This window comes from Plectrocnemia conspersa, unplaced genomic scaffold (genome assembly GCF_051122295.1).
Source record: "Plectrocnemia conspersa isolate PC_06_02 unplaced genomic scaffold, ASM5112229v1 ptg000013l, whole genome shotgun sequence".
In the NCBI taxonomy this organism is placed as follows: domain Eukaryota; kingdom Metazoa; phylum Arthropoda; class Insecta; order Trichoptera; family Polycentropodidae; genus Plectrocnemia; species Plectrocnemia conspersa.
In genome coordinates this window covers 12356031-12381331 of record NW_028277177.1, presented here as the reverse complement: position 1 = coordinate 12381331, position 25301 = coordinate 12356031, and the positions used below count along the sequence as shown (strand labels likewise).

The 25301-nt window shown below is 32.0% G+C and overlaps 1 protein-coding gene and 1 long non-coding RNA gene across 3 annotated transcripts in view; one reads left to right on the top strand and one right to left on the bottom strand.

The window, feature by feature from the left end:
* The window catches only part of LOC148227311 (uncharacterized), a 31479-nt gene extending 18408 nt beyond the window's left edge, over positions 1-13071 (top strand). Inside the window, exons 4-5 of the long non-coding RNA XR_015812053.1 lie at positions 745-1038; positions 12257-13071. This is a non-coding gene — a long non-coding RNA (uncharacterized LOC148227311). The remainder of the gene's footprint in view (positions 1-744; positions 1039-12256) is intronic.
* Positions 1-25301, bottom strand: part of bs (serum response factor blistered) — a 116578-nt gene that overhangs the window by 76570 nt on the left and 14707 nt on the right. For both annotated transcript variants that reach the window (XM_088202615.1, XM_088202614.1), the window contains exon 2: positions 21573-21827. In XM_088202615.1, coding sequence (XP_088058741.1) covers positions 21573-21827 — 255 coding nt within the window. The remainder of the gene's footprint in view (positions 1-21572; positions 21828-25301) is intronic.

The following is a 25301-nucleotide window of genomic DNA, read 5'->3' as shown; positions in this document are numbered from 1 at the left end:
ATTAAAGAATTATTTCTAAAACAGAATAAATAAACTGAAAGACAATTTTAAGCAGCGCATTTTTAAAAATATACGTCGTCAAGTATCTCAGAAAAAGTTGAAAGCTCATTAAAAAACAAGTGTTTTTACTATTTCTACTTTTCGTTAACAGCTTATCACTGCCAAAAATCTCATTTTTTTTATAATATTATATACAAAATGCGTCACATCTTCACTGAGGTGATCTTTGGCAATAGGAATTCATAAATCATAGCACGTGTCGGTATTCGCGTTTAGTATATTGGAGACAATCCTATTGCATTTTCTATAATGATTAACCGTTATGTTTTTAGCATATTAAAAAATACGTGTCATATTAAATAACAGTCGGCTAATCAATTATTTTATCAATCAATATCTAATCGAATCATGTATTGAAACATAATATCACAATATAACGACTTGTTAAATGACACGTAACGCATTAGAAATAATATAATAGGTTCAGTTAGAATGTCGCTAAAGTAAACATACTTTTTTATGATATGATTATTTGGAAAATACATGTAATGAAAGTGATCCATTAAACATTTAGAGTACATCATTTTAAAACATAATTAAACACACATGAAAATAACTCATCAACACTATTCCTATTTTAAATTCGGTTTGTCATATTCAAAAAATAATATGACTCAGTCGGTTATTGTAATACTTAAGAATGTCACAATGCCAAATACAATAATATATTATTAATTTATTCAGATGCAATTGGGACGCAACCGCAGCAAGTCAAGAAGAAGAAGCATCATGAGGCGTCGGCTGAATTTGGAAGTTTCCTTCTAAGGTCAAGGGCGCATAATCCCTATATGGCGAAGCGTACGTCAAGAGTTTTCCCGGTCGTCGTACCTTCCGGGAAGGAAGGCTCGAGCGCGTGCTGCACGCATTTTTATGGGGACATTTACAACCAGCAGCCCTCGGCGTGAGAACCTTCAAGAGTAACGGCATCTGGCATCAGAGATGAACAACTGGCGGTGGTTTACCATACGGAGAAAAATTGTGAGTATTGTTTGAATTTGTAAATTAGAAATAGAAAGTCGAAAGATTGACGCCCAGTATTCAATTAGCGCTACATTTTGGTCAATTGGCTCGTAAAATTTTAAACGCACAATTATGTTAAAAATGCAAATGTTATTTTTACATAATGAAACGAATCGAGACACGCCGCTGGCCGCGAAAGCTTCAATTATCGTCTACTTACATTACATTACCGCCAATCGATTTGGGGGGCAATAATTTATTTTTGCGGTGTCGTCTAACAAGGGCCACTGAAAAACCGGTATAAAAATTACAGAGTACCGTCAAAAACGGATAATTATGATACAAAATGCAATATAAATACATTCTAAATATATTTTCGATTAATAGTAATTATAAAGATCAATACAACTATTTTATGATTTTTATATTTCTAACATATTTTAGTTATTTACTGAAAAGTAACTGACTGGTTGCTTTTAAGGGCGCCATTTGATTAAATAATACCGAGTTGCCGTTTAAGAATCATGGCAATTAAATTTCTCTTCGAATAATCATATAAATTCGAGAACTCGATATTTGAAACTAATTTAAAGGTCTAATAAAATGAAAATCGCTAATGAAAAAAGAAACAAATCAACAATGTCTATAAGACACTTTAACCTTTGGTTTCCTGAATCTAAATATCGATGGATCTTAAGCATATACCCTTCAATAAAGCATTCTGGTTCCCAGATGTTTTTCATTTCTCGAAAAATAAAAAATTTTCAATTTTCGATTACTGAAGAAAAATAACATTAAAAGAATGATGATTTGTTATAATAAAAGCGAATAATCAAAGGATAAGAACGGATCGATCTACTTCGATTGATTACGAATCGATTTTTTTTTACGGGCATAGTTATACCTGAATCGTAGATAAAATTGTAAATAACAGTTGTTGGTACTTTATTTTTTATATTTCAAACAAAATAAAGATAAAAAAATCTCTTCGGATTATTAAAAAATGAGAATTAAGTTCGCCGACAGGCAAATTTTATGGTGGAAGTTTTATGGTTTTAGATTTTTTAGATTATCAAGGCAAATAAATGTAAGGCCAATTAGAGTAGTACAGAAAATCATAAACAGTTTTTAGTCATTAAAATGTTTCCGATTTTTAGCAAAATGGTCCAATAAAGCATGCATATTTTGAAACATCTAGCACGGACCCATCCCTCTTCAAGCAGCGGTTGTAAGACATTCAAAAATATTCGTACAAATTTATTTTTAAGCAAAAAAACCGACTGGTGTAGAAAATTCTTTTAACAACTGTTGTTGCTATATATTTTTTTTATCGAACAAAGATAAAAAAGGGAGCTCTATGGAAAGCCCCCAAACATTTTTGCAATCTGTCGATTTGCACGCGGAGTGGTTTTTATCTGATTGACAATGTAGTTCTTAGATTACCAAAGCAAAAATAAAGCCGATTAGAGTAGTTGAGAAAATTATAAATATTGTTTTGATATTTAAATACTTCCAACGCTTATTTAAAGCTTTTAAGAAAGCATGCATATTTTCAAACATCTGACACGGACCCACCGTTTCTTATGCAGCGATTGTAAAACATTTTAAAATATTCATATATTTTTTTAAATAAAGGCCCTATAAGATTTCTCAAAAAATAAGAATACCTGATTTGGTATTTTTCTTGAGAAATTCTCTAGAAGAAACACTACCTACAGACAATTAAATGATTGAGATTTTTTATTCACACAAAAATAACTAAAGCCGATTAAATGTAAATATTTTTACTTAGTAGTTACAACATAACTTTATTACTAACTATATTAAATTATTAATCACAAATATACAAATTATTTAACGTTAATACATCAAAATATATTTATTTATTTATGGTAATTTTACGTTGCAATAAGGCGGGCTTTTTAGCCCAATGTGTTACAACGGAGTAAACACAATCAACAACTAAATAAGTCGGAATAGCGTAGTCCGAAAAGTCTAGACAGATAAACCAAACGCCGCGTGTTCAAACCACGCAACAAAACAAAAATAAAATTATAAAAATGCACTATTATTAAAAACTGGCCCTAGCTGCAAAGTAACATCTATTAATTATAAAATATAATAATTTATATAATTTTGTGCTACTTCAGCAAAATAAATAATAAAAAGAAGTACACTAGATTAAAATCAGTCTATTTTATTAATTATTTAAGCGACCTAGCTCGATTTTATTTTTATTATTCAATCACGATTTTCTAGTAAAATTTAAAAAAACCAAATACATATACAATGATTGATAGAAATTTTGATTATATAATAATCACTTATTCTGACTTCCTAGATACGATAGAGTAAAAATTAGATTCGAACCCGGATCTTTTAGATATTAGTCACCGACTTATCACTGAACTTATTAACATTGTGCTTATTAAAATTTATAATTTTGGTTATTAACTGCGATTTTAAATGCGCCACTAGATTTAATTATGTTGTACAGAAATTAGATAATCAAGGCAATTCAATCACTATATTTTTTAATTTTTCATGTAACTTTCATACAAATCTACTATTTTACTAATTTTACGGCATAATAATATTTTGTGAAAACAAATATGAGATAATAACTTTTTCTATACAAATAAATATTTTCTAGGTATCAATAATTTATATAAAATAATATTATATTAAAATCGGGAAACGTTTAAATTATTTGTTTATTAAAAAACTTAATATACTAAGAATACCAAGATATCAGCTTTTGCTTATATTGTGGTATTTTATATAAAATAAAATTAAAATGTAGTTTTTCAAAAGGTTTTATTTAACTAAAAAAAAATTAGAAGCTATCCATTACTATATATTTAAATATTTTACATATTACCCATTATCATTTTTTAATTGGGTTATATGTTTAACTGTTGGTTTTGTGTAGTGAGTAGAAAAAATACTTTTGATTTTTTTCAAAACTTAAAAGACATGATTTGTAGAGAAAGCATAATTATATATGAATTCGTATTAAGCAAAACCAAATGATGTATTATAGAAAAAACTATGATTGACTCATATATGCCAAAGTCAAATTTAACGGAATACAACATAAAATATTTTAATACATAAAAAGTATGGCTATTGGGCAGTTATTTACTTCTGATTTATCGCAAAAAGTTTACATAGAAAAGTAGTTTCACTACATCAAAACAAACTCCATCTACGGTTAGATCATTTTCATTTTTATCTCCACTCTCCCCGAGACATTATTCAATCGCCAAGTCCTCGCCATCATTTTTCACCGCGAGCTTTCTTCGAACGACAAAGTGCAACAGATGTTCCCTAAGATTTACAATGCGGTTTGCGCTCGTCGGTTTCCACGGCAATGGGAATGCGACGGGCGGCTGCAATAATTCACATGAAAATGTGCGAAAAGTAGCCGAGTTCTCATGGAGTTAGTCCATCATTACGGCCTTCAAACGTATAAATTAACAGCGGGGTAAAGTAAGATAAAAAAAAGCTGCAAGCAAGCAAACCGATCGCGCCGAGCGGTTCAATTTGTATTAATTCATTTTTTGCTCGCTAACCTCTCTCGGGAGATGTATATAATATAATGCTGTATGTACGTGTGCATGTGCTAGAGAGATAAACTTTCGATCAGATTTTAATAAACTTGACGCGTCTATCTGGCCGTCTGATCGGCGGCCCGGGTCCGAGCCCCGGGCTAAATAAAACCTACGATCGCACAAAAGAAATGTATACAATAATGGACATTTTTTGATAGTTGTAATGTTACATCTGGCAACAAAAACTAACAATTGATATTTATCGATTGATGGCGACAAATTGCCAATGCCATATGGTCGTTAAAGTTCACACTTGAAACTTTTTTCTTCTTTAAAATAAACAAACGTATAACGCCTGAACGCAAACGCGACGTAATATCAATTGAAATATAAACATTAGTAATAGGTAAATAAACTAAGTATAGAACACAATAAAGTAGCAGCTAACTTACTCGATATAGTTCAACATATTATTTTAATATTGAGCTCTAGCAAAAAATTAATCTAGTACATAAAAACTTATACATGTTTTAAAGCACATGAATGCAATGACTAAATAAATAGTATAATTTTTAGTTGAATGGATTACAATGTGCATTATATTCTTCTCGTTTCCGCAAACGTGTGTAGATAATACGCCATTGAAAAGACAATAGTATCCATCCACATTTGTATGAATAGTATGCAAACAATTAGTCGAACCATTCAAAGAATTAGAAAAGATACTTTTTTACAATCTATATTTTGTGGCTCAGAAGTACGCAAGTCACATCTTAATAAATCAATCGTTAATACAAATACCATGTTTTATGTTATATTGGCTAATGATTGTCCTTTATTTTTTTATTATATTTTATTCAATTGGCTTGCGATAGTATTTCAATATTTAAATAAAGACGTCTTTCTGAATCGAACAACTTTTGTATATATGTTGATACGATTATCTATATATGAATGAGTCAAGCATTAAAAATGAATATAAAATTCTATTACATCGATCGAAGTCTTCGTACAAATGCGTACATATGTATGTTCATACATACAACTCTAGCCTTTTATTATATAAACATGTGTCTGTCTGTAATAAGACAAGCAACTACCAAAATAAATTTAAGTAGACAGCATCCCAACATGATCATTATATAGTTTTTCATCCGAAGGTATCTAATTAGAATATAATATAGCCGACACAACTATCGAGCCTTCGCTTCGTTACCCTCTAACCTCGCGGTCGACCATATGGCGTTTTACTCGACCGTTTCCCGGGTCACGACGACACCTAGAAGAGGTTTACCGATAGATCTCGTTTCGCAGCCTCCGGACCAGAGCGAGAGGTACCGATAACAATGTACGATTATCGAGAGAGGAAAAAATATAGTCGCGCCAAAAAAGCCAGTCATTTGTATCTCGTTAAAGACCTTCTTTGTGCGGCGACGCACTTTCAAACAGCGAAAAAATCGTTTTGTGTGTATGGATAAAAAATCTCATATGTGTCTAGGCCTCGAGGGCGAACCTGAAGAACCAAAAAATAATCAAACTATTTGTTAACAGCAGATTGAATTTAGTAATTAATTCGCGCGCGTGTGGTTGACAAGCAACACTTGGCGGCGAAGCGAAATCGTGACCTTTATGAGTCATAATCTCACAGGTTAAACAGTTAGTAAATTTGCATATTATTATGATCTAAAAACTAGGTGATAAAAAATAAGTAGTGGTTATTTGTATCACCTTAAATAATATTTAATACAATATTAACTATTTTAAATTTCCCGAAATATATAAAAAAAAAATTTTGCAGGAAAACTTTTCCCTCATCGTTACCTTAAATATTTTTATATGATATTAACTAAATATGTGTTTTGTGCTCATTATATTTCAATTGTAATGTAATAACATTTTTTTATTGAATCTACTTCAAATTACTACAACTGGAAATTCGCAATTTTAGCCCCCGTTATTTAGTTACTATTAAAAAGAAAGTCATAAATCAAAAACAATTAAGTCTTTATATTTTACGATGTTCATTAAACCATATTTAATTCTAACACTCATAAATATGCTTATGATTATTTTACAGCACTTATAAATTCCATCCAATCATAATATTTAAAAGGAAGTAAAGACAAGGCATAGCCTCTCAATATATACGACTACCGAATTCAATTTTAAGAATAATATTTTCTATTCTAAAATTTAATTTCTCTGGGTTTTATATTAACGGTGTTTTACTGTATTTATTTGTAACCAATGGCAATTTATTTATAATAATCTTGGACAATGTGTTATATTTGAAAATACGGTAGAATCTCGAATATCAGTTTTTTACAACATAAAATTGATTTGAAGCTTCGTTGCTTTCATAACAGTAAAAAATGAAATACTATAGATGTTAAATATTCAAAACAATAGTAAAAATGTTGGTAAGTTAAATCATTTTAGATCCATTTTTCGTTATATAATATTATTCTCAAGATAGTAAAATAAAAAGATGTATGTTTAAATGCATTAGATGCTTTATACAATAAAATGTGTCAATAAACTTGGAATAAATAGAGACAAGCAGAAAAAAATCGCGCTACGCGGCCAACTACAACTTGATATATCTTTCAAAAAATGTGTCAGTTAAATCTCAAACGATACTAAGCAAATTTTTATGCTGTGCAGCAAATTAGATTTTGTTTTTTAGTAATTAAAGTGCAAAAACATAACTTTATATCTAGTTTAATGACAATTACTAGGTACTAATATGCGAGTTCCAAAAAAAGAAAAATTGTAAATATTAGGCTTCAAAATACATCATTAAGCTAATTGATTTTCTCACAACAATTATTTTCAGCTTATTTAGCGCCCAGTCAAAAACTAAGTAGATCTCGACCCCCATACATATTAAACATAAGATGATATTTATATTAAAATATAATATTCAAATACTACTTAACGATCAATTATCTTTCATGATTAATAAGCTTTTTAAAATGTATAGTAATTGAAATCGAGTTTTTCGTATTATAATTATCTAATAAATTTGCACATTCGATTAACGCCAAAACGTATGGTGACCACAGAACAAAGAATATAAAGGTAGCCAAGTAAAAGTGCGCATATTAGAGCTACGATATACAGAGAATAAAATATATAGTTAGGAAAATGATATGTATGGTAATCATGAGACTATTAGGAAAGCTAAAAATTATTTTTAAGATAAAAATATAATTAATTAATTTGTTGTGCAATCCCCGTTCTATATTTATTTTAAAAAAATACAATATATTTCATTTTTTGTTTTTATGACACTAGTACAATTTACATTTTGTCGAAAATTACTTTATAAGTAATTTACAAGCTCAATAAAAAAAATAGTATATGTGTAATATACAGCATTTATAAGCTTAACCTATTAACTGTGTTAGACGTGTATATACGTCTATCCCAAACTTTATATCGGTACAGTTAACAGGTATGTAACAAATGGCTGCTATTCTACGCGCAATATGCCAGTGAATTTTCACAAATTTAAGTTCAAGATTTGCACAATGTTTGCAACGCGATGGTGCATATATACATACCAATAAAATTTGTATGTATTTTATAAAAAATTGGGGATTTTTCAAACAAAATTCCACAGTTAACTTGTTAAATAAAGGTTATTTTCAAATAACAGTCGCTAGCTCAACAGAATAATCCTCAGTGATCTCTAATCGTCTAATCGTGTCATTTCAATTTTTTTAGTAGCATTACTTAAAAATATTTTAAATAAATGTTACGCCTTTATTTTGATTTTAGGATCCACTTTCATTAGCTCTGTTTTTATACATTTAAAGCTATATTTTATAGAATTTTTTTAAATAATTTCAAATTCACGATAATAATAAATACGAGGGATATTGAAAACTTGGAAGTCTGACTCAAAAAGTTTTATGTTAATCCTTTACTTTGTGACTTTTGTGGAATTTTTTTTATTAGTATTCAAATATATGCACAAAACGGGATTTAAACTTAAGCGAATGAAGATGGATTATGAAGAATCACCAAGCAGTCACTAAATAAGAGAACATCTTATCCTTTATGTACAATAGTGGGTAGCTTAATTTAAACACGCGAGGAAAAGCAATGATGGTGAGTATCGTACTGGAAAGCCTGCAACTACTACCATTGAAGAAAACGTCGATTTAAATAATCAATAAGTCAGGCATCAAGGGCATAAATGGGTTCAAAATTTCTGCTAGATGGATCACAGTGACGGAATCATAGTTATTCGACTTACTGCTCCATTATAAAACTGATCATAATATTGTTAAGGAAAGATGAGATACGGGTTTACCACTATCTTCCCGAATCAAAGTAATAGTAAAAAGAGTAAAAGAATCATGACCAGAATCGTAGTATTGTAGCACCGATGGTCTGTGGTCCGCAATGTGTTAATGTTTTGAAAACGACTCCAAGACAAGACCCCCATGAGTCATGGTATACGAGCAAGCGGCGCCGACAAGACAACGAGTGCGAGAGATTCCCGCTTGGGGCGCGCGCCTCGCGGCTCCGTTCGGAAGAGGCGGCGGGTGAGCGGGGGGCGGGCGGCGACCACCTGTCGACGGGCGGAGGCCTACGAGGCGAGCGCGCGCCCCCCGACCAACTACGACCCTACCCAGCGCTTAGTTTTTTAAAAAGAGGGCACCGGGTGCAAAACGCGCCTCCGAGCGCCCCCATGCGGGGGAGCTGCGGTCCGTTTTCGGTGCATCTGATGCCATATTTGGTAGGTTGGCGAGCGCCCCGCGCCCCCGGTCCCCCGCGGCGCCCCGCCCCCGCGCACCTGTCGCAAAAGCGAGCGCTCTCGACACCTAGTATGTACATATGTGTTTGTGTCTATTCGGCTAATTACTATGCCACACGAAATAAGAAATTTTAAATACAGAAATCAGTATAAAATAGCATAGGGCTACATTTAAATGCGCCACACGTTATAAAAAAACAATTTTGTATTTCATAATCGAATCATTTGTATTGTAAATCTACCGTTGTGAGATGACGAGCGTTCAGTCCAATGTGTTACAGCGATGTAACAACCAACACCTAGACGTGGGTATTGTCAAAACGCTCGACTAGATGATCTAAAATCTACTAATTAATTAAGCAAATCAGTGATTCACGAAAGCTTGCATCATAAATATGGTAAAATCGCGTTAAATTGAATAAATATCTTTACAGTCTGATGACTCAAATATGCGTCATTATAAAAATATTGCTAAAATCCGCTTTGTGTTATTCAATATCAATCAAAATGCTATAGAGAATACTACATATATTCTAATGTCATCTACATTTTTGCATAATTAGCATTGAACAATCGTAGCACTTCAGCACAAAATATATTTATGCCACTGTAGATTCATAATTAATAAAAAATAAAACAATGACATTTTGTTGAAAACACGTTGATTATCGTTGACAATATTTTTCAAATATGCTTCGATTTTATGAAGAAGTTAAAAGAATATATTTTCATAAAAAAAACAGCGACCAAGTCGTGCATAAAATCTTAAAGTCATAAAGTAAAGTGTTAAAAGAAAGCCATTACGCATATCACTTTAAGCGCGACGAAACAAATCAGCATACAATCACAAAACATTTATAAAGATTAGATAAACGAAAACAAATGTTTTCTCCCGTATGTATACCCTAATTGTAGAGACAATTTTTTATAACAGCTGTTGCTAAATTACATTATTTTGAACAAGATATAGATAAAAAAAATTATGGCGTAACTCCCATACATTTTTGCAATCTTCCGATTTCCACTCATTATTAATGTAGTTTTTAGACAACCAAAGCAAAGATAAGGATGATTCGAATAGTTGAGAAAATTTCTATGAAAATTCTTGAGAAATCAGAATTTTTTTTCGAGAATTGAGAATTTTCCATTTGACATTTTTCCCAAGAAGTAACACGGCCTACAACCAATTAAAAATTATTCAGGTTCTTTATTCAATATTGTCTGCGATTCCCACAAAAGTAGCTAAAACCGATAAATCGGATTTCTAAAAATTATAAAGAGAATTCTCGGTTTGACATTTTTCTCGAAAACACTACAGCCAAGTAAACACTGTATCGATAAAAAACTAATGTTTACTAGAATAATAAATGTAAGCACACACCAAAAAATATTAACTAATCAAACCAATTATAAAACTTTACAATTATCCATGGCAGATGTATACTCTTTAATGATCTACAGTAGTATACAAGGTTGGCGTACCAGAGATTATTATTTTTATTTATATATTCAAGCAATGTTTGTTAAATATACAACAATATTATTATCACGCGTCATAATCGATTCGACAATTTTAAAGAATATTTTTGAGTAGTTCATACATATTTATTAGTATGTATCACGAATAAATTATAATACATGTATATTCTCTTCACTGATGTTCCAGTGGGTACGATACTAGTTATTAATATTTAATAAAAAATATTTAACGGGTTATATTGAGATAAATGACCATTAAAACATAGTAATTATGCCATGTTTTTAAAGATATTTTCAATTAAAAATATGCATTTTATCATCTAATCTCATTTCTTAGCAAATTTTCTATTTTATAATCTACAGTAAAACGAGGTAATTATAATTTGAAAGTATAAATTAAAATCTACTGGCTACTGTGATACGCGCGATTTAAATTAACCATTATATTTATCTACGTCATTGATGGCGAACTTTACAACATTGGGTGCCATTAAACCAAGTTGATTTTCACAATATATATAAATTTTAATTCTCACTAAAATCAACGATGATCTGATAGTTTCACATAGTCTCGTGAGAAAAACTCACGCACTTAAGAGACGTCAGTCGTCAGTCACATGACGAGTTTATTTTCAAAAACGAACGCGTACGATCAAGGCATGCGATCGATATGCTATATTGACCATTGAAACAAATGCGAAAAGAATGCAACAAGAAGCAGGACTATTAAAGATAATCAAGCGCGTAATTGCAACGTGAAAGAACCAAACGATCGCGACGCATTCTGGACCCAGACGTGGGAATCGATCATCTTTACTTATAATAATATTTGCGCAATCAATATTTACGAATCACACTTAATATTGACTAATAAATCACATTCAAGGATATTGTAGTTTTATTTAAAAAATAATAATATGTGTACATAAATACCAAAATGTACGTAGGTATAGGTATAATATTGAAAACCAATCCTTGCGGATCATAATAATCAATTTTAACCAATAAATCACATTTAAGGATACGGTAGTTTTATTTTATATAGTAAGTAATAATAAAATGTGTACATGTTTTTATAAGGACGAATACCAAAATTGAACCTTTTTGTGTATAATGAAAATGCGTTTTTATATTTCGTTTTAGTTTAAAATTAAATTAAAATAATTAGTAAATTCACAACACATAATAACAAATAAAAGTTAACGTATATAAATAAACATTAATTTGCATATATAAATGTTAATATAATTACAATAATAAAAAAACATTGACTAGAATACAATTAGTATGCGCGTCAAATAAATATTAACCCTTGCTTTTAATTTATTGCATTATTATAAAAGCAAGTGTTATTACATTTTTTTTATAAAATATATAACACAACATTAATACTGTAATAATTGTTTATATTGATCTATTTTTTTATTTGTTACAGATGCTGATTTTTGAGAGGCGTTACAAGCACGGAACCAATTATGTATTTTTGATTTAATAAAATTATTTAAAATTGTTTGTCTTATTCATTTTATCTATAATGTAATGGGTTAAATGAGTGTTAATAAAATTTGTAACTAAGGCTGCGTAAGTGAGAGGTAAAAAATGAGATTTAAAAAGAAGTACAAATTAAAGGGGTTTGTGGAAGAGGAGGAAGGGGGTGAGCAGTTCTCGTCGCATTTGAGCATTTCGCAGAGTAGGACAAAAAACTTTCGGCGAGCGTTTCGACAGATCGTGGACTGAATACTTAATCGGGTCGCCGAAAGCACGAGAAATGACCGGACAATAAGGCGATTTCTTATCGATGGGCCGTTTTTTTTTTGCACGGCCCTGGACACATTCGCGGGCCCTTTGTGCGCGAGAACACATCTTCGATACGGACATGTCAGCGGCGCTGTCTTGGACCCGAAGACTTATGACGAGCTTCACTCATTTATACCATAAAGGGTTAAAAAAATTCAAAATCGTCACTAACCGCAGCGTGTAGCAGTAGGTTATAACTGACGCTAATTTCACACTTGATAAGCTCATTAAAATTGCGATGAGAGGTTAATTTATGAAAACGTGCGAAATGGTCATGAGACAAAAAGTGGGACGCAGATGAAAAGCGGCGGACAACCTTTCTCTTCAATAAAAAAAAATCACACATGGTGTAAGAGTAGACGAAATGTTGAGAACGAGCGGAAATGGACCGATCAAAACAATATATGCTTGTTAATGTCATTAATGTTAAATAAATAAAATAGTCTTTTCAAATACGTTTTTGAGTATCATTTCGTTCGATTTATTATCACGTAGTAATAACAATTTAATAATAAATATAAAATTTAATATAAAATCGTTGAATTATTAACTATTGAATTATATAAATGTACAAAAATATTAATATATACAAAACTATATTCGCTAATACGTCGTATATGTATTATATATAAATACAAAATGTTTAATTACTAATATATAAAAATCACAATATAAACAATTATTTGTATTATATTTTATACTGTCGCCAGTTCTTTATAATTTATATTATTTATAAAACGATATGCAGCGATATATATATATACTTTTTTATAATAAAAAAATGCATTCTTATTCATTGTGTTTTATTTATATTGAACGATTGAAGAAAATTTCTATATAAAATTAATTTAGATATTAACAATGGCGTAAGTACGATAAAAAGACATCAGATCAGAAATATAACATATATAGAACAAAAACCGATATATAATAAACAAAACTTTGATATTAAAAATAGTGGATATATCAGTTTCTGTTCTGAAACTCTTTTTTTTATTTCAATATATTATAATATAAGATACAATTCATAATTGACATTTATAGAGTTAAGATCATATATTGAAATAACCATAGGTTCTGATATCTAATAATAAATAAAAAATGCGAAATTTTCTCCTTATATACATTTAATAATAATTTGATTGTGCTGCATCTTTTTTAGACAAAACTATTACAATGACATTTGTTACAGTATAACATGTACATATACATACATATGTGTGCGTATCAATAAAAGAGATCTGTATCTATGGCCATGTATAAACTATAAGGCACCGCTTTTTTAGGAACTGCGCCCTTATTTACCCCACTTCTTCGTCAACATACATGATATTACATAACTCTGGACCGAAATCGACCGACAATCCGTCGCGCTCTAGTGTGGGTCACAAACGGCCGATTTCACAAAGGAGATCAGTCAGCGGAGGCTTTAAAATGACTAATGATCGAAGCCGGAGCCATTCATCGCGAGCCACGCGTGATTTGAATACGAAACCGAGGTAAAAATCGGTGTGGCCCGACGGTGATGAAGTACTTAAATATGTGACAATTAACATCCATTGTCGATGCAGAATCGGCGCTGGTGAATAAGCATGAGTGCAGCGACGACGACGGACACAAAAGGCACGCCTCAAACAGGACGATAAGGCACACGCGGTTGTGAATTGAGCAATAAGGAAGTCGGGAAGATACGACGGTGGCGCGTGATCGACGATGAAGGTAAAGGACCCTCGGCGATTCGACAGGAGCGATGATGCGAGAAGATTGAAGATTTGCGTGATGTTACGCGATAGAGATTAAGATAGCCGACGATCACGTTTTAATGTTTAATATGATATTCATTATATTCATAGTAGGAAGTCTCGAAACGGCGTGAATCCTGCGACAGATTCTCCTTGATTGAGTATATTTTAATCTGCTCAACTGCAGATTTTGTATTAAACGCTATAAAGACTCAAAAATTTTGCATATAAAACGATTTTTATAATGATGTTAAATTATGGCAACAAATTAAATAGTCAGAATTTAAATCAACTTTGGGTCAGAATAAACATAAAATGGTCAGAATTAAAATATTAGACGAACATGTGAATTAAAAAAATATTATAACATTTACATAAAAAGTTTTTTTAAATAACTAATAAAATATCTCTCTCGCACCTAAACTGTAAGCGTTAGTCAGAACAGTGAACACCCCATAAATAGCTCTCTCAACGAATATATTTAATTGTATGTAGGACGCGAAAGTATTCAGAGCGACGAACAAAGAGGGAATAACGACAGAGCGGCGGTGGAGAGCACGCTTGGCTTCCTGTGTTGACATCTCAACCAAACAAGTTGGTCCTAAAATACTTTGATAATTACTTTGTATTATTATGCTGAGCATCTGTCAACATAAAACTGACTGAAGCTGAAATACTAAGCAAGGATCTGTAATAAATATTGAACTGAATAAATACTGACTGACTGAAAAAATGATAATAATTCTTGCCATTTAATATAAATTCCGCTTATATTCTGACCCGAAAATACGAGCCTTAAAGTATGTGGCGTTAAGAAGCGCATGCTTTGTAACTTCACTTTGATGTGTACAAATATGCGAAAATTAAAACGAATTTATATTAAACTATTAAGCATTTAATTATATCATATAAAATACATCAAATAACCAACATTTCAATTAGTTTACAGTTCGAAACATTATGGTATCAAATATAATTTCATGTTTCAGAATAATTAACCGTTATGTATGCATAACAATATAATGGAAGACTATTAAAGGATTTTTTTAAAAACAATGCACTAAAATTCAAATAATATATAATATACTATATATTTATAATGAAGGAAATGTACATAGATAATTATGACTTGACGCATTGACACTTTAATTGAATCGTGAAGATCCGTCATAGTCGAAAGGCTACAATTAAACTACGAATATGTTTCGATTGCCTTTTTTTATTATTTAACTTCGGTTGAACGAACTCGTACCTATCTTCTGGCATTGATAAAAATGTATACTTAAATTGAATAATCCAGAGCAACGCTTTCCGCCGAAATCTGGCGAGTTTTCCGAGCTGCGCACATGTAGGAAATAGTGTGTTCAAAAATAAATAAGACCATAAGACGTCGGAAGCCGAGCGCACACAACACCGCCGGCTTGCAGAGTAACCAAATTAACCGGCTAGAGAGAGAGACTCATGCCCAAAATAAACCCAGAACCACGCGACTCTAACAATGTACGTAATCCTGCTTCGCCTCGCTTTTCGCCGACTGTTTGGTATTATTATAGAAAACGCCGCCTAAAAGTCTAATCATGTAGGAAGACTCGTCGCGCAAGTCGCTAATTGATTAGATCGATCCGGAAGGGGTTAAAAATAAAACGCCTGCACCCAACTGGTTCCGAATCGCCGTTTAATTGGATTAATAGTCGCAATTGAAATGTGCATATTGGCTACGAATGTGAAGTATCTGGCGAAGAGCCAGTTTGGATTTTACTTTCATGGCGAATGCGTTACATGTGCGTAGTCGCAAAACAATCGGGTTTAGATTGAGATTATCAAGACATGCATTAAATTACTGATGTAATGCAATCGAAGCACTTAAAGACAAAATAAAATAAAACCAATTCTGTAGACTTAATTATAGTTTTGTTTACGACGTCGGCGAGCAAAGAAACCAATAGATCCAAATGGCACTTTAATTCTCGGATTGATACAATCGATGTAACAAGAAACAGAAGACAACCTCCGTTACTTTTCAATAAATACGTCCTAAGAAACTGCTTTGGACTTGGCGGTTACTTTATTCTTAATATCTATTTGATTTAAATTTAAGGAAGAGATAAAATTCTGCCTGATCATAATCAGCGTTAACGCTGTTTCGAGATAAAAGAGATTAATTTTCAGCAAAATTTAATGACTGATCCATGGCATCTAAGAGTAACTCAACAGTGGCTGAAGACGTCTAAGGAAACGATTTCCTAGTTATAAGTACTATCTATCCAACGCATATACAATCAATTTCTCCAAAATAAACATTGTCTAACACGCGGTCGAGAAGATCTATAAAAACTGCCAAAAAACATGAAACGGACACACTCAGACATACCGTAGCTGTGAAAATAAATCCTACGGGGACGAACGAGTCTCAAAATAAAATAACGCTCACCCTCGTTCTTTTTTATTTCATTTATAAACCCAATCGAAGCGATAAGCGCGAAGAAAGACAATCATAGAGGCGAGTTTAATCTTCTTTTGCGGAAGATTTACGAATCTGACTGCGAGCCAGCGCCATCATAAAAAATGCATGTTTTTTCCGCGGTTTACAAATATACGGCGCGACCTTGGCTTCTTCTCCCGCTCCGCTAAAGAATCAAGGATGAAAATAAATCAAGAAGTGAGCGTTCTTTCGGCGGTACTCCGATTAGTTCGATCTGACAATTAACCAACATAACAAATTCTATACGTGATATATGGCACACTCTCGTTTCCTGTGTTGCGTGATGTTAGCAGTTGACAAGAACACAGAAGAGCCGACTAGCGTTGCAACATGCCTACGAATGTCGAAAACCTTAAATGTGGGATGCGAAGCACCCACCCACGGGACCGGAGAGAGATGCTGCCTTTACGACGATTTAGATGCCGGTATCGAATGGCGCTTCGATTGTCCAAAACGCGCAAACTTATCTCCGAAGTCGATATACGCCATCTAAGATATCAAATTTCCCGGTGGGGCAGGATGTTTGAGAGGCGCGCGGAATTTTTACACGTGTGTCATCGGGATGAGCGGCTAATTGTAAAGATGCCAAGAAAGCGCTGAAAGTGGAACAAATCAACACCAAATAACATAATTTGCCAATGCGAAAATCGCATGAATGCGGAAAATTTGAAAAAACGAGAAGGAAGTAAATATCCATTCCGAAACAATTTAACCGAAAAAAGTGAACATGAACAGACACGTGGTGGCGCGTTGATTTTAGATACTTGGACATGTGTTGAGGTGAATGCAGCGTGTAATCTGGGTATGCATAAACATGCACACGTTAACCGCGCTACTAGATAAATAAATATAAATTTTGCAAATGCTTATAATATTAATTGTAAATAATCAAAGATAATAAGTTTTATAAAAAGAGTTTGTATGGTAAAAAGTTAAAATGCATAAGTGTTTGTGTGAAATTGAAATCTTCTTAGGGATTATTGATCAATCATAAAATACAGAACTAATCTAAAATGATAAGACATTTAATATAGCATTAAATAAATAAATTAATATTTGATTAAATTATTTTCAGATAATTTTAATGCAGAAATTTCTATTAAAACAACTACAGATGTTAATTTTTAATTAAATTTAGTTTTACTAATTATATAATTGTATTATTATATTTATTTACAATAAACACATGCTAGTTATGTCCAGGCAAAAGTGTGAAAACTGACCAAAAAAATGATGCATTATGAATGGAAAGCCATCCGTTGTTACTGATGAACTCATTTAAAAAAGATATTGTAATATATGTTTAATGATCATTGAACATTATTAACAATGCCAGTAAGTGTTCTGAACTGTTTGATAAACATATTTCGAAATAATATGCTATGTGAAGCTCGAGTGTCGGTTGACAAATTATAAAAGGCACACTTCTAATTAAGAAAATAGTTTGTAATACTAGCTAATGCAAATTTACTATAAAAATGTGCACTTACTGTGCTTCAACATTTCCACGCATTTCCCAAGCAACACACCACTAAAGACATCATCCCATACCGAACACAAACACGCGTACACACAATATCTGTTTCCAGCCCACGCCCGCGGGCAGCAAAGCAAATCCGGGCGAAAAACTCGAACAATGACCAATCCAGAAGAAGAAGAAGCTGGTTTCCGCCGGCCGCCCGGGACCTCTGCGCCCAGTTCGCGTTGTTCGCCGGTTCCATTTCTTCTATTTCCGTCCCGGCCTGGCCATATAGAACATAACAGCTTATTTGGAGCGCCCGGTATTATTTCGGGATAAAATTTGGCTGCGCACGTGCCCGAACCTCCTCGGCGGACCAAACAGAACGAACCCGGCCCGCTCGGAAGCGAAACGTAGTAACGGACGCTTTTCGTACAAATTGCCAACACAGCCAACGTCCGCTTCGTTTGTCATCGATGCCATTTTTGTACAAGTTTGCAACGCGGACCGCTCTCTCGCCCACTAACGGTCTTGGTTGGACGTACAATACACGAGTATATGGATCGATAAAAAAGAGTAGCGAGCTCGAAGACTACTCGACAAAAATAAACCTCCACACTAGTGATGGCGCGGGAGTTGACTTGAAACTGTGGATAAAATATAGCAACGTCCCTCTACGCACATAACAGGCCAAAAACCCATTTTCAATTAATGTGTAATGAACACACACAATACAACATGTGACGGCAATACTTGAACGAGTCAGATCTCTCTCACGTTAGACATATCAACTTTTGTTATCAGTAACGATGGAGTTAACTATATTTGAAACTTGATTTTTAGAGGTATGAAATTTTCAATGCATATGTATCAGAATGACATAATGAATTAAGCTGACTTATTTTGGATGAACTAAATAGTACTTTTTGTAAGTAGCAAAAATATCTCAAAAATGAAAAATAAGAACTATATTAATTTTTGAAGAAAATCATACACTAAATATAGTATAAAAAAATAACAAAACCAATCAAATGGTTCGTCTTCTTTCGAAACACTAACAAATCAAACAGATAGATACATGTCTAAGTCCAATAATAGACGTTCCAGAATGCATCTATAAAATTTTAATGCACACACATGTCGCAGCGCCGCCGTACAAAATCTGATAAAGGGATCATCCTTTGGAATTTTTCTATCGATCTTACGTAAGAGGTAGATACTTTATTCTATATTCTGGTATATAAGAAAAACATACACACATACGCTATTTTATTATTAAAATGGCACATCGTTTTGTGGTAAAATTGTGTATGTATATCATAAAAAATGGACAGATTATCTAGAACGTGTAGTCGTTTTGACGTCGGTCGTTTCGAATCCAGAGAACATTATGATAATTATAGTATTGTCATAGTACAAATATTCGCATACTTTAGTTATGTATTATATATCTTTTAAATATTATTATTTATATAGAGAAGATTCAAAAATATCATGGTGACTACACGGTAGTCAAGATTCTTGCAAACGCATTCTAACCATCGGAAGCGAATGCGGTTCTAATATTAAGACCCACTAATCATAAATATACATGTGTGAAAATTAGCATAGCCAACGTACAGAAATCACACATCATGACACAAAACAAAATCAAAAACATTACAAACTTGATACACGAGTAAAAATAGATAATATTACAATAATAATATCAAAACGCGATGATGAATCCTCATAAAATACGCTAATAAAAATACAGCTAAATCTATCTATATAAAAAATATTAATTAATATAATAAGTACTTCATAAGAGTTCTTCATCGCATAAAATCTTAAATATATAAAAAATTATATTATGCAATAATAATCGTATAAAATCAATACATGTCCACCATACAAACCCATTAAACACCATATAAATAAGCAGTACATAGTCCGATGCGTGTTGTAATCCTACGATGAGACTAGTTTAAAACATTTCGTCGCTGTTCTGTGTGCGAAATCTTTCACAGTTTTGACACTAAAAATGCGCACACACACGCATACACACACCTTTTCGTAGCACCTTTTCTCTTCCATAGCACAAAAAATGATTTTCCACAGTATTATGATTTACATTCGTTGCATGACATACATTACACGTTTGATTACACACACAAAAAAAAACATTAATGGAAGACATCCCCGAGCAGTCGTTTTTATTTTTGACAACTTAAAAAAATATTTTCCGATTTATTTTGCAAATACTATAACAATAATACAGCAACAGTCTTAATTTAACAGCTTTTAATCAATCATCCTATCCCAAAATTATATTTTTTTATATATAATCGATCGATTTCTCAACTACCATTATTAAAAAATCACTAGAAATATTTTCTAAATGATGCCAATCAATGATTTGTTCACTTAGAATTATAAATAAGGCTCTGCATGGACCGGAACAAATCGAAACATAGCTCTAGTTGATGAGATTTATAAAAATATAGCTATACAAAAGCAATTGAGTATTGTAAATCGTAACCAAATATCACATTTAAGATGCAACAAAGCATTTTCATCACTCAAGACATAGACTGTATTATATTTTAGCGATTCTCAACAAATCAGGTAATTGCTGCTAATTATTCTTAGATCCTTGTATTTTCTTTTGATTTTTAATGTGATATAACTTACAGTAAAAACGGAATCGTCACATTATTTTTGGGCTTTGAGATTGTTATAGGCAATTAAATCTTATTCCATCAATATATTATTAACTTCCTGATATATATTCTTAAGAAAAAATGTTAGAATTTATATTGGTATCGACATAATAAATCGGAATATATTTATGAAATAAAAAACATCAATTATGTTAAATTATAAATATAAACAATAAAAATTTAAAAAAAAACATAGAAACAGCCGTGCATGTTACATCAGCAATACTCATGCTAAAGCTACTACTACTGTTTATTGATCCTTTTCTGTGCATTTTCCATTATAATTTACATAATTCTTGCATTCGCTCGATTGGAGCGACAGGTAATAAAAATGCCCAGAAAATTGTTCTAATGCTGCACTACCGCTGGGGATGTCCGTGCGACATATGGGGATGGTACTGCTGTGCCAGTGAAGCCGGCAGAGGCAGTGGGGAGGCGCAAGGGCCATGCTGGTGGTAACCCTGGGGCGACATGCCCATCGAGTGGTGCTCCATGTGCTGATAGCCCTGCGGAGCACCACCGTGACCAGCCATATGACCCGGCGATCCCCCGTACACTAATTGCCTTACTTTTGTCTCCTCGTCGGCTATGTTGTAAGTGAGCTCCGTCTCCTCGAACCCTGTCGCCGACATCCTCTGGTCTCCGCCGTGAGCGGCGCCCTGCGGTGGATCCGGAGAGTTCAGGCAGGTCTGTATGAGACGCTTCCCCGAGTCTGACGTGATCATCGGCTGCAGCTTCCTGGTCGCGAACGTGTACACGTGACCAGTTTCAGAGGCGACCAGCAACATCACCTGGGTTCCGGTAAGAGTCGATAGCTCGTACGCCTGCGGGACAAAACGTTTGAAAGGTTACAAAATTATAAATAAATAGAACCGACGGACAAAAGCGGAACGTGTTCGGAATCGTAGACTATGATACCGTACGTGGGAAAAGAAAGGTATGATACAATAATAGATGATCGTCGTTCACAATTGCGATAAGAACCAACAGAAGAAAAAAACGTTAACCTCTCTTTTGTTATAATTTCGATGACGAGCACGACGCCGCACGAATCGCACAGAATCCGCACCGTATAGATGTCTAAATGCGATTATATCACAATAAAAACGAGCATCATCGAATTATCGAGCTATTCAAAACATATCGAAATAAACCAAATATATGTATCATACCCGTTAAAAAACAACAAAGAGCACATAAAGTTAATAATAATATTTATAGGTAAATATTATCCATAAAAGAGAAAATTTAATTAATTAAAAAAAAAAACAAAAAATATTTTTATATTTGGTAACTCAGCAACGTGAATTATTTATACATACATACATATATGATACTATCTATGGGCTAAATTTAGCTTTTCAAATGAAAGACTTGCCTCTATACATACATATATCCCAACATATCGTGACGATTAGGGAAGCTCACACTAGAAAATACAATATGTAATGATCTATCGGAATTAACGTATAATTATAATAATTAATGATTCCGATCCCCCAGGTACTGAAAAACATTAGGGTGCATATGGGATTCGAAACCAAGTCTTTCGAATCTCACATGATTCCACAAACTTAGAACAATCAAGTCATTCTTTAATAAATTCTCAAAATAAATATAATATATTGCTCTGGATCGATACAAAAATCATAAAAAAAATTTCAGCGCGATAAATGAGTACCGATAAATAATTACCGCCAGCAATTAATTTCTATCAATTTACCGCCGCGTGAATTATTCACATAAACAATGTATAGCTTACAAATGATCACTAGCACATTTTACACATGTGTTTGGTCAATCATAAAAAGTTTTATTTTACTTGAGTTTCTGCCTTAATCTATGATTAGCATATGTTTGTAATTCTATGAACTATGAAGGAATAGTACGGAATTAAAAATATGTCATTTAATAGATAGATTATATATTTGAATAATTAATGTATCACAAAAATGGTAAAAATGCTAAATTCTTGAAATATTATTATATTTCGGTTATTTATTTCCAAGAAATGTATACTTAACATTTAACATTTTAGCTGCACTTAATTCTAAAAATAACACCTTATTTTTAATTTAAAATGACCAATAAATGTACATAAATTATATGCATTGCCTGGCGACAAAATATGCTAGCGATCAATTGTAGGCTATAAATTGTTTATGCGATCAATTGACACGACCCTACCTGAAACATATGGGTTCGAATCACATATTGACCCAATTGTTTCTCAATTTCTATCGTATCTGGGATATTAGAATTGGTGATTATAAATTATTATAATTCTAATCAATCATCACAAATTAAGTTTTCCTAGATTTTCGTAACATTGCGAAGGAATATTGTGAAGATTAATTAAAATCGAGTTAGATAATAGATATTAATAATTATGTAATAATGAGCTACTTCTTATTATTGATGAAAATTCAGGCCCAAATCTATGAGGTGGGGGGCAAAACGGGCATTTGTCCGGGGCGATATATTTGGGCGCGGTAGAAATTAGTGTTATTAAAAAATAAAATTTAGACTCGGTGATTAAATTGTTCAATAATACTTGAATTACGTTCAGATGATTTTCTAAATAAATAATTATCGTTATAATAGAATTGGCCTCTAAAATTAGCGGTGAATCCGTTTTATCACTTCGAATAAATATCGCGTGAGATCAAAAAATAGGCACTTTAATTATGAGTATCGTGATGAGTATATTATCGATCAAAAAGAAAAATACAAGATTGATTTTTTTATATATAATTGACATCGCAATAAATTTGATAGAATTAAGATTTTCACAAATCAGTAATCACAAAAAAAGACTTTCTTTATAAAATATATATAACTTAAGCGAGATTGCCTAAGACTGAGCTTTTAATTCATTGCAAGAACTATTTATAATTCTAATTTAAACCCATGAAGATTTATCTGATTTTAACGCAATAGACCTTGCAGATGAGTTGTCAGTTCTGTGCACATTTATAGAATAGAAAAAATATTTCCCCAAGCATTACAGCATTAAATTTGGGCTGGATACATTGCCCTTAAAATTTTATTAACTTTGCCTACATCAGTTGCAAGTGGTGAAAAAAAAATTACAAGTTAAAAATCAACAAAAACAATTTAACATCCACAATAACTCAAGATAGACTAAATGTATTGGCTATGAAAGCTAGCGAACATGAGTTATATTGTTATGTATATTTTAATTATTGTTATTAGTTTTTAACTTTTTAAATTATTTTGTTATTATTTTTTCATTACTTTTTATATAATATATATTGTCTAGCATGCTTTCTAGAAACCGAATTCTTAAATAGATATTGAATTGTATATTTTGTTATTGGCTTTAAACTTTTTTTAATTAATTTTAGGTTTCTATTTTTTTATTGATTTTTAAATATATTTTTATTAATCTTTTTAGAAACCAAATCTTTAAATACATATTGTATTTTTTGTTTACATTATTTCATTTTTGCTTTTATAAAATTAAATCTATAAAAGCAAATCGTATCTTTTGATTTTATTTTTATATAAGCACCTACATTTTTTTTTTTATAAAAGAAGCATTTAATTTTTTTTAAATACCTACAAAAATTCGCTGGCATAAAAACATTTTTACCTGCTTACATTAAATAACACATTTATAATCACTTAATTTACTTGGTGGAGCATTTATTACCACCAGTAAGTCTATTTTTATCCAATAATGAGCTATTTCCCATACTTTCACAACTCATCTCTTGATTTTCTATGATAATAATATTTATGAGAATAATGTAAAAACATCTATGTATATCATATATAAATATCGTCACTGTAGTTATTATTACGCCATATGAAATATTATTCAGCTAAAATACAAATCAGCGCTACGGACAGATTTCTAGGGATGGAAATAGCAAAATAAATTACATATACAGTAGCGTGCATAAAAAAGCAAGTAACTCAGTTCTTGAAGTTATTAAAAAATTAAAGATAAATATATTCGTAATCTTTAGTCGGATTTTTATCACTCATTTGTGGGTATGTATATAATGTTTTTGAGGGTTTACCTAGCCACTTGCCGTCATATATAGCCATATATCGTCAACAATTTAGTTTGAGTAAAAAATTCGATATTATTGCGTATTCGTCAATTAGCTTATGGACAAGAAAAAAAATTACAGTCGATTATATCCAATCACCAGTTCAAAGATATTTTTTTAATGTCAGCAAGGTAAAAAATGTAATGAATTTGCAAAACATGTGATAAAAAATAAACGTGGACAATCCTAATATGAGTAGGGGGTGTATGCAGTCTT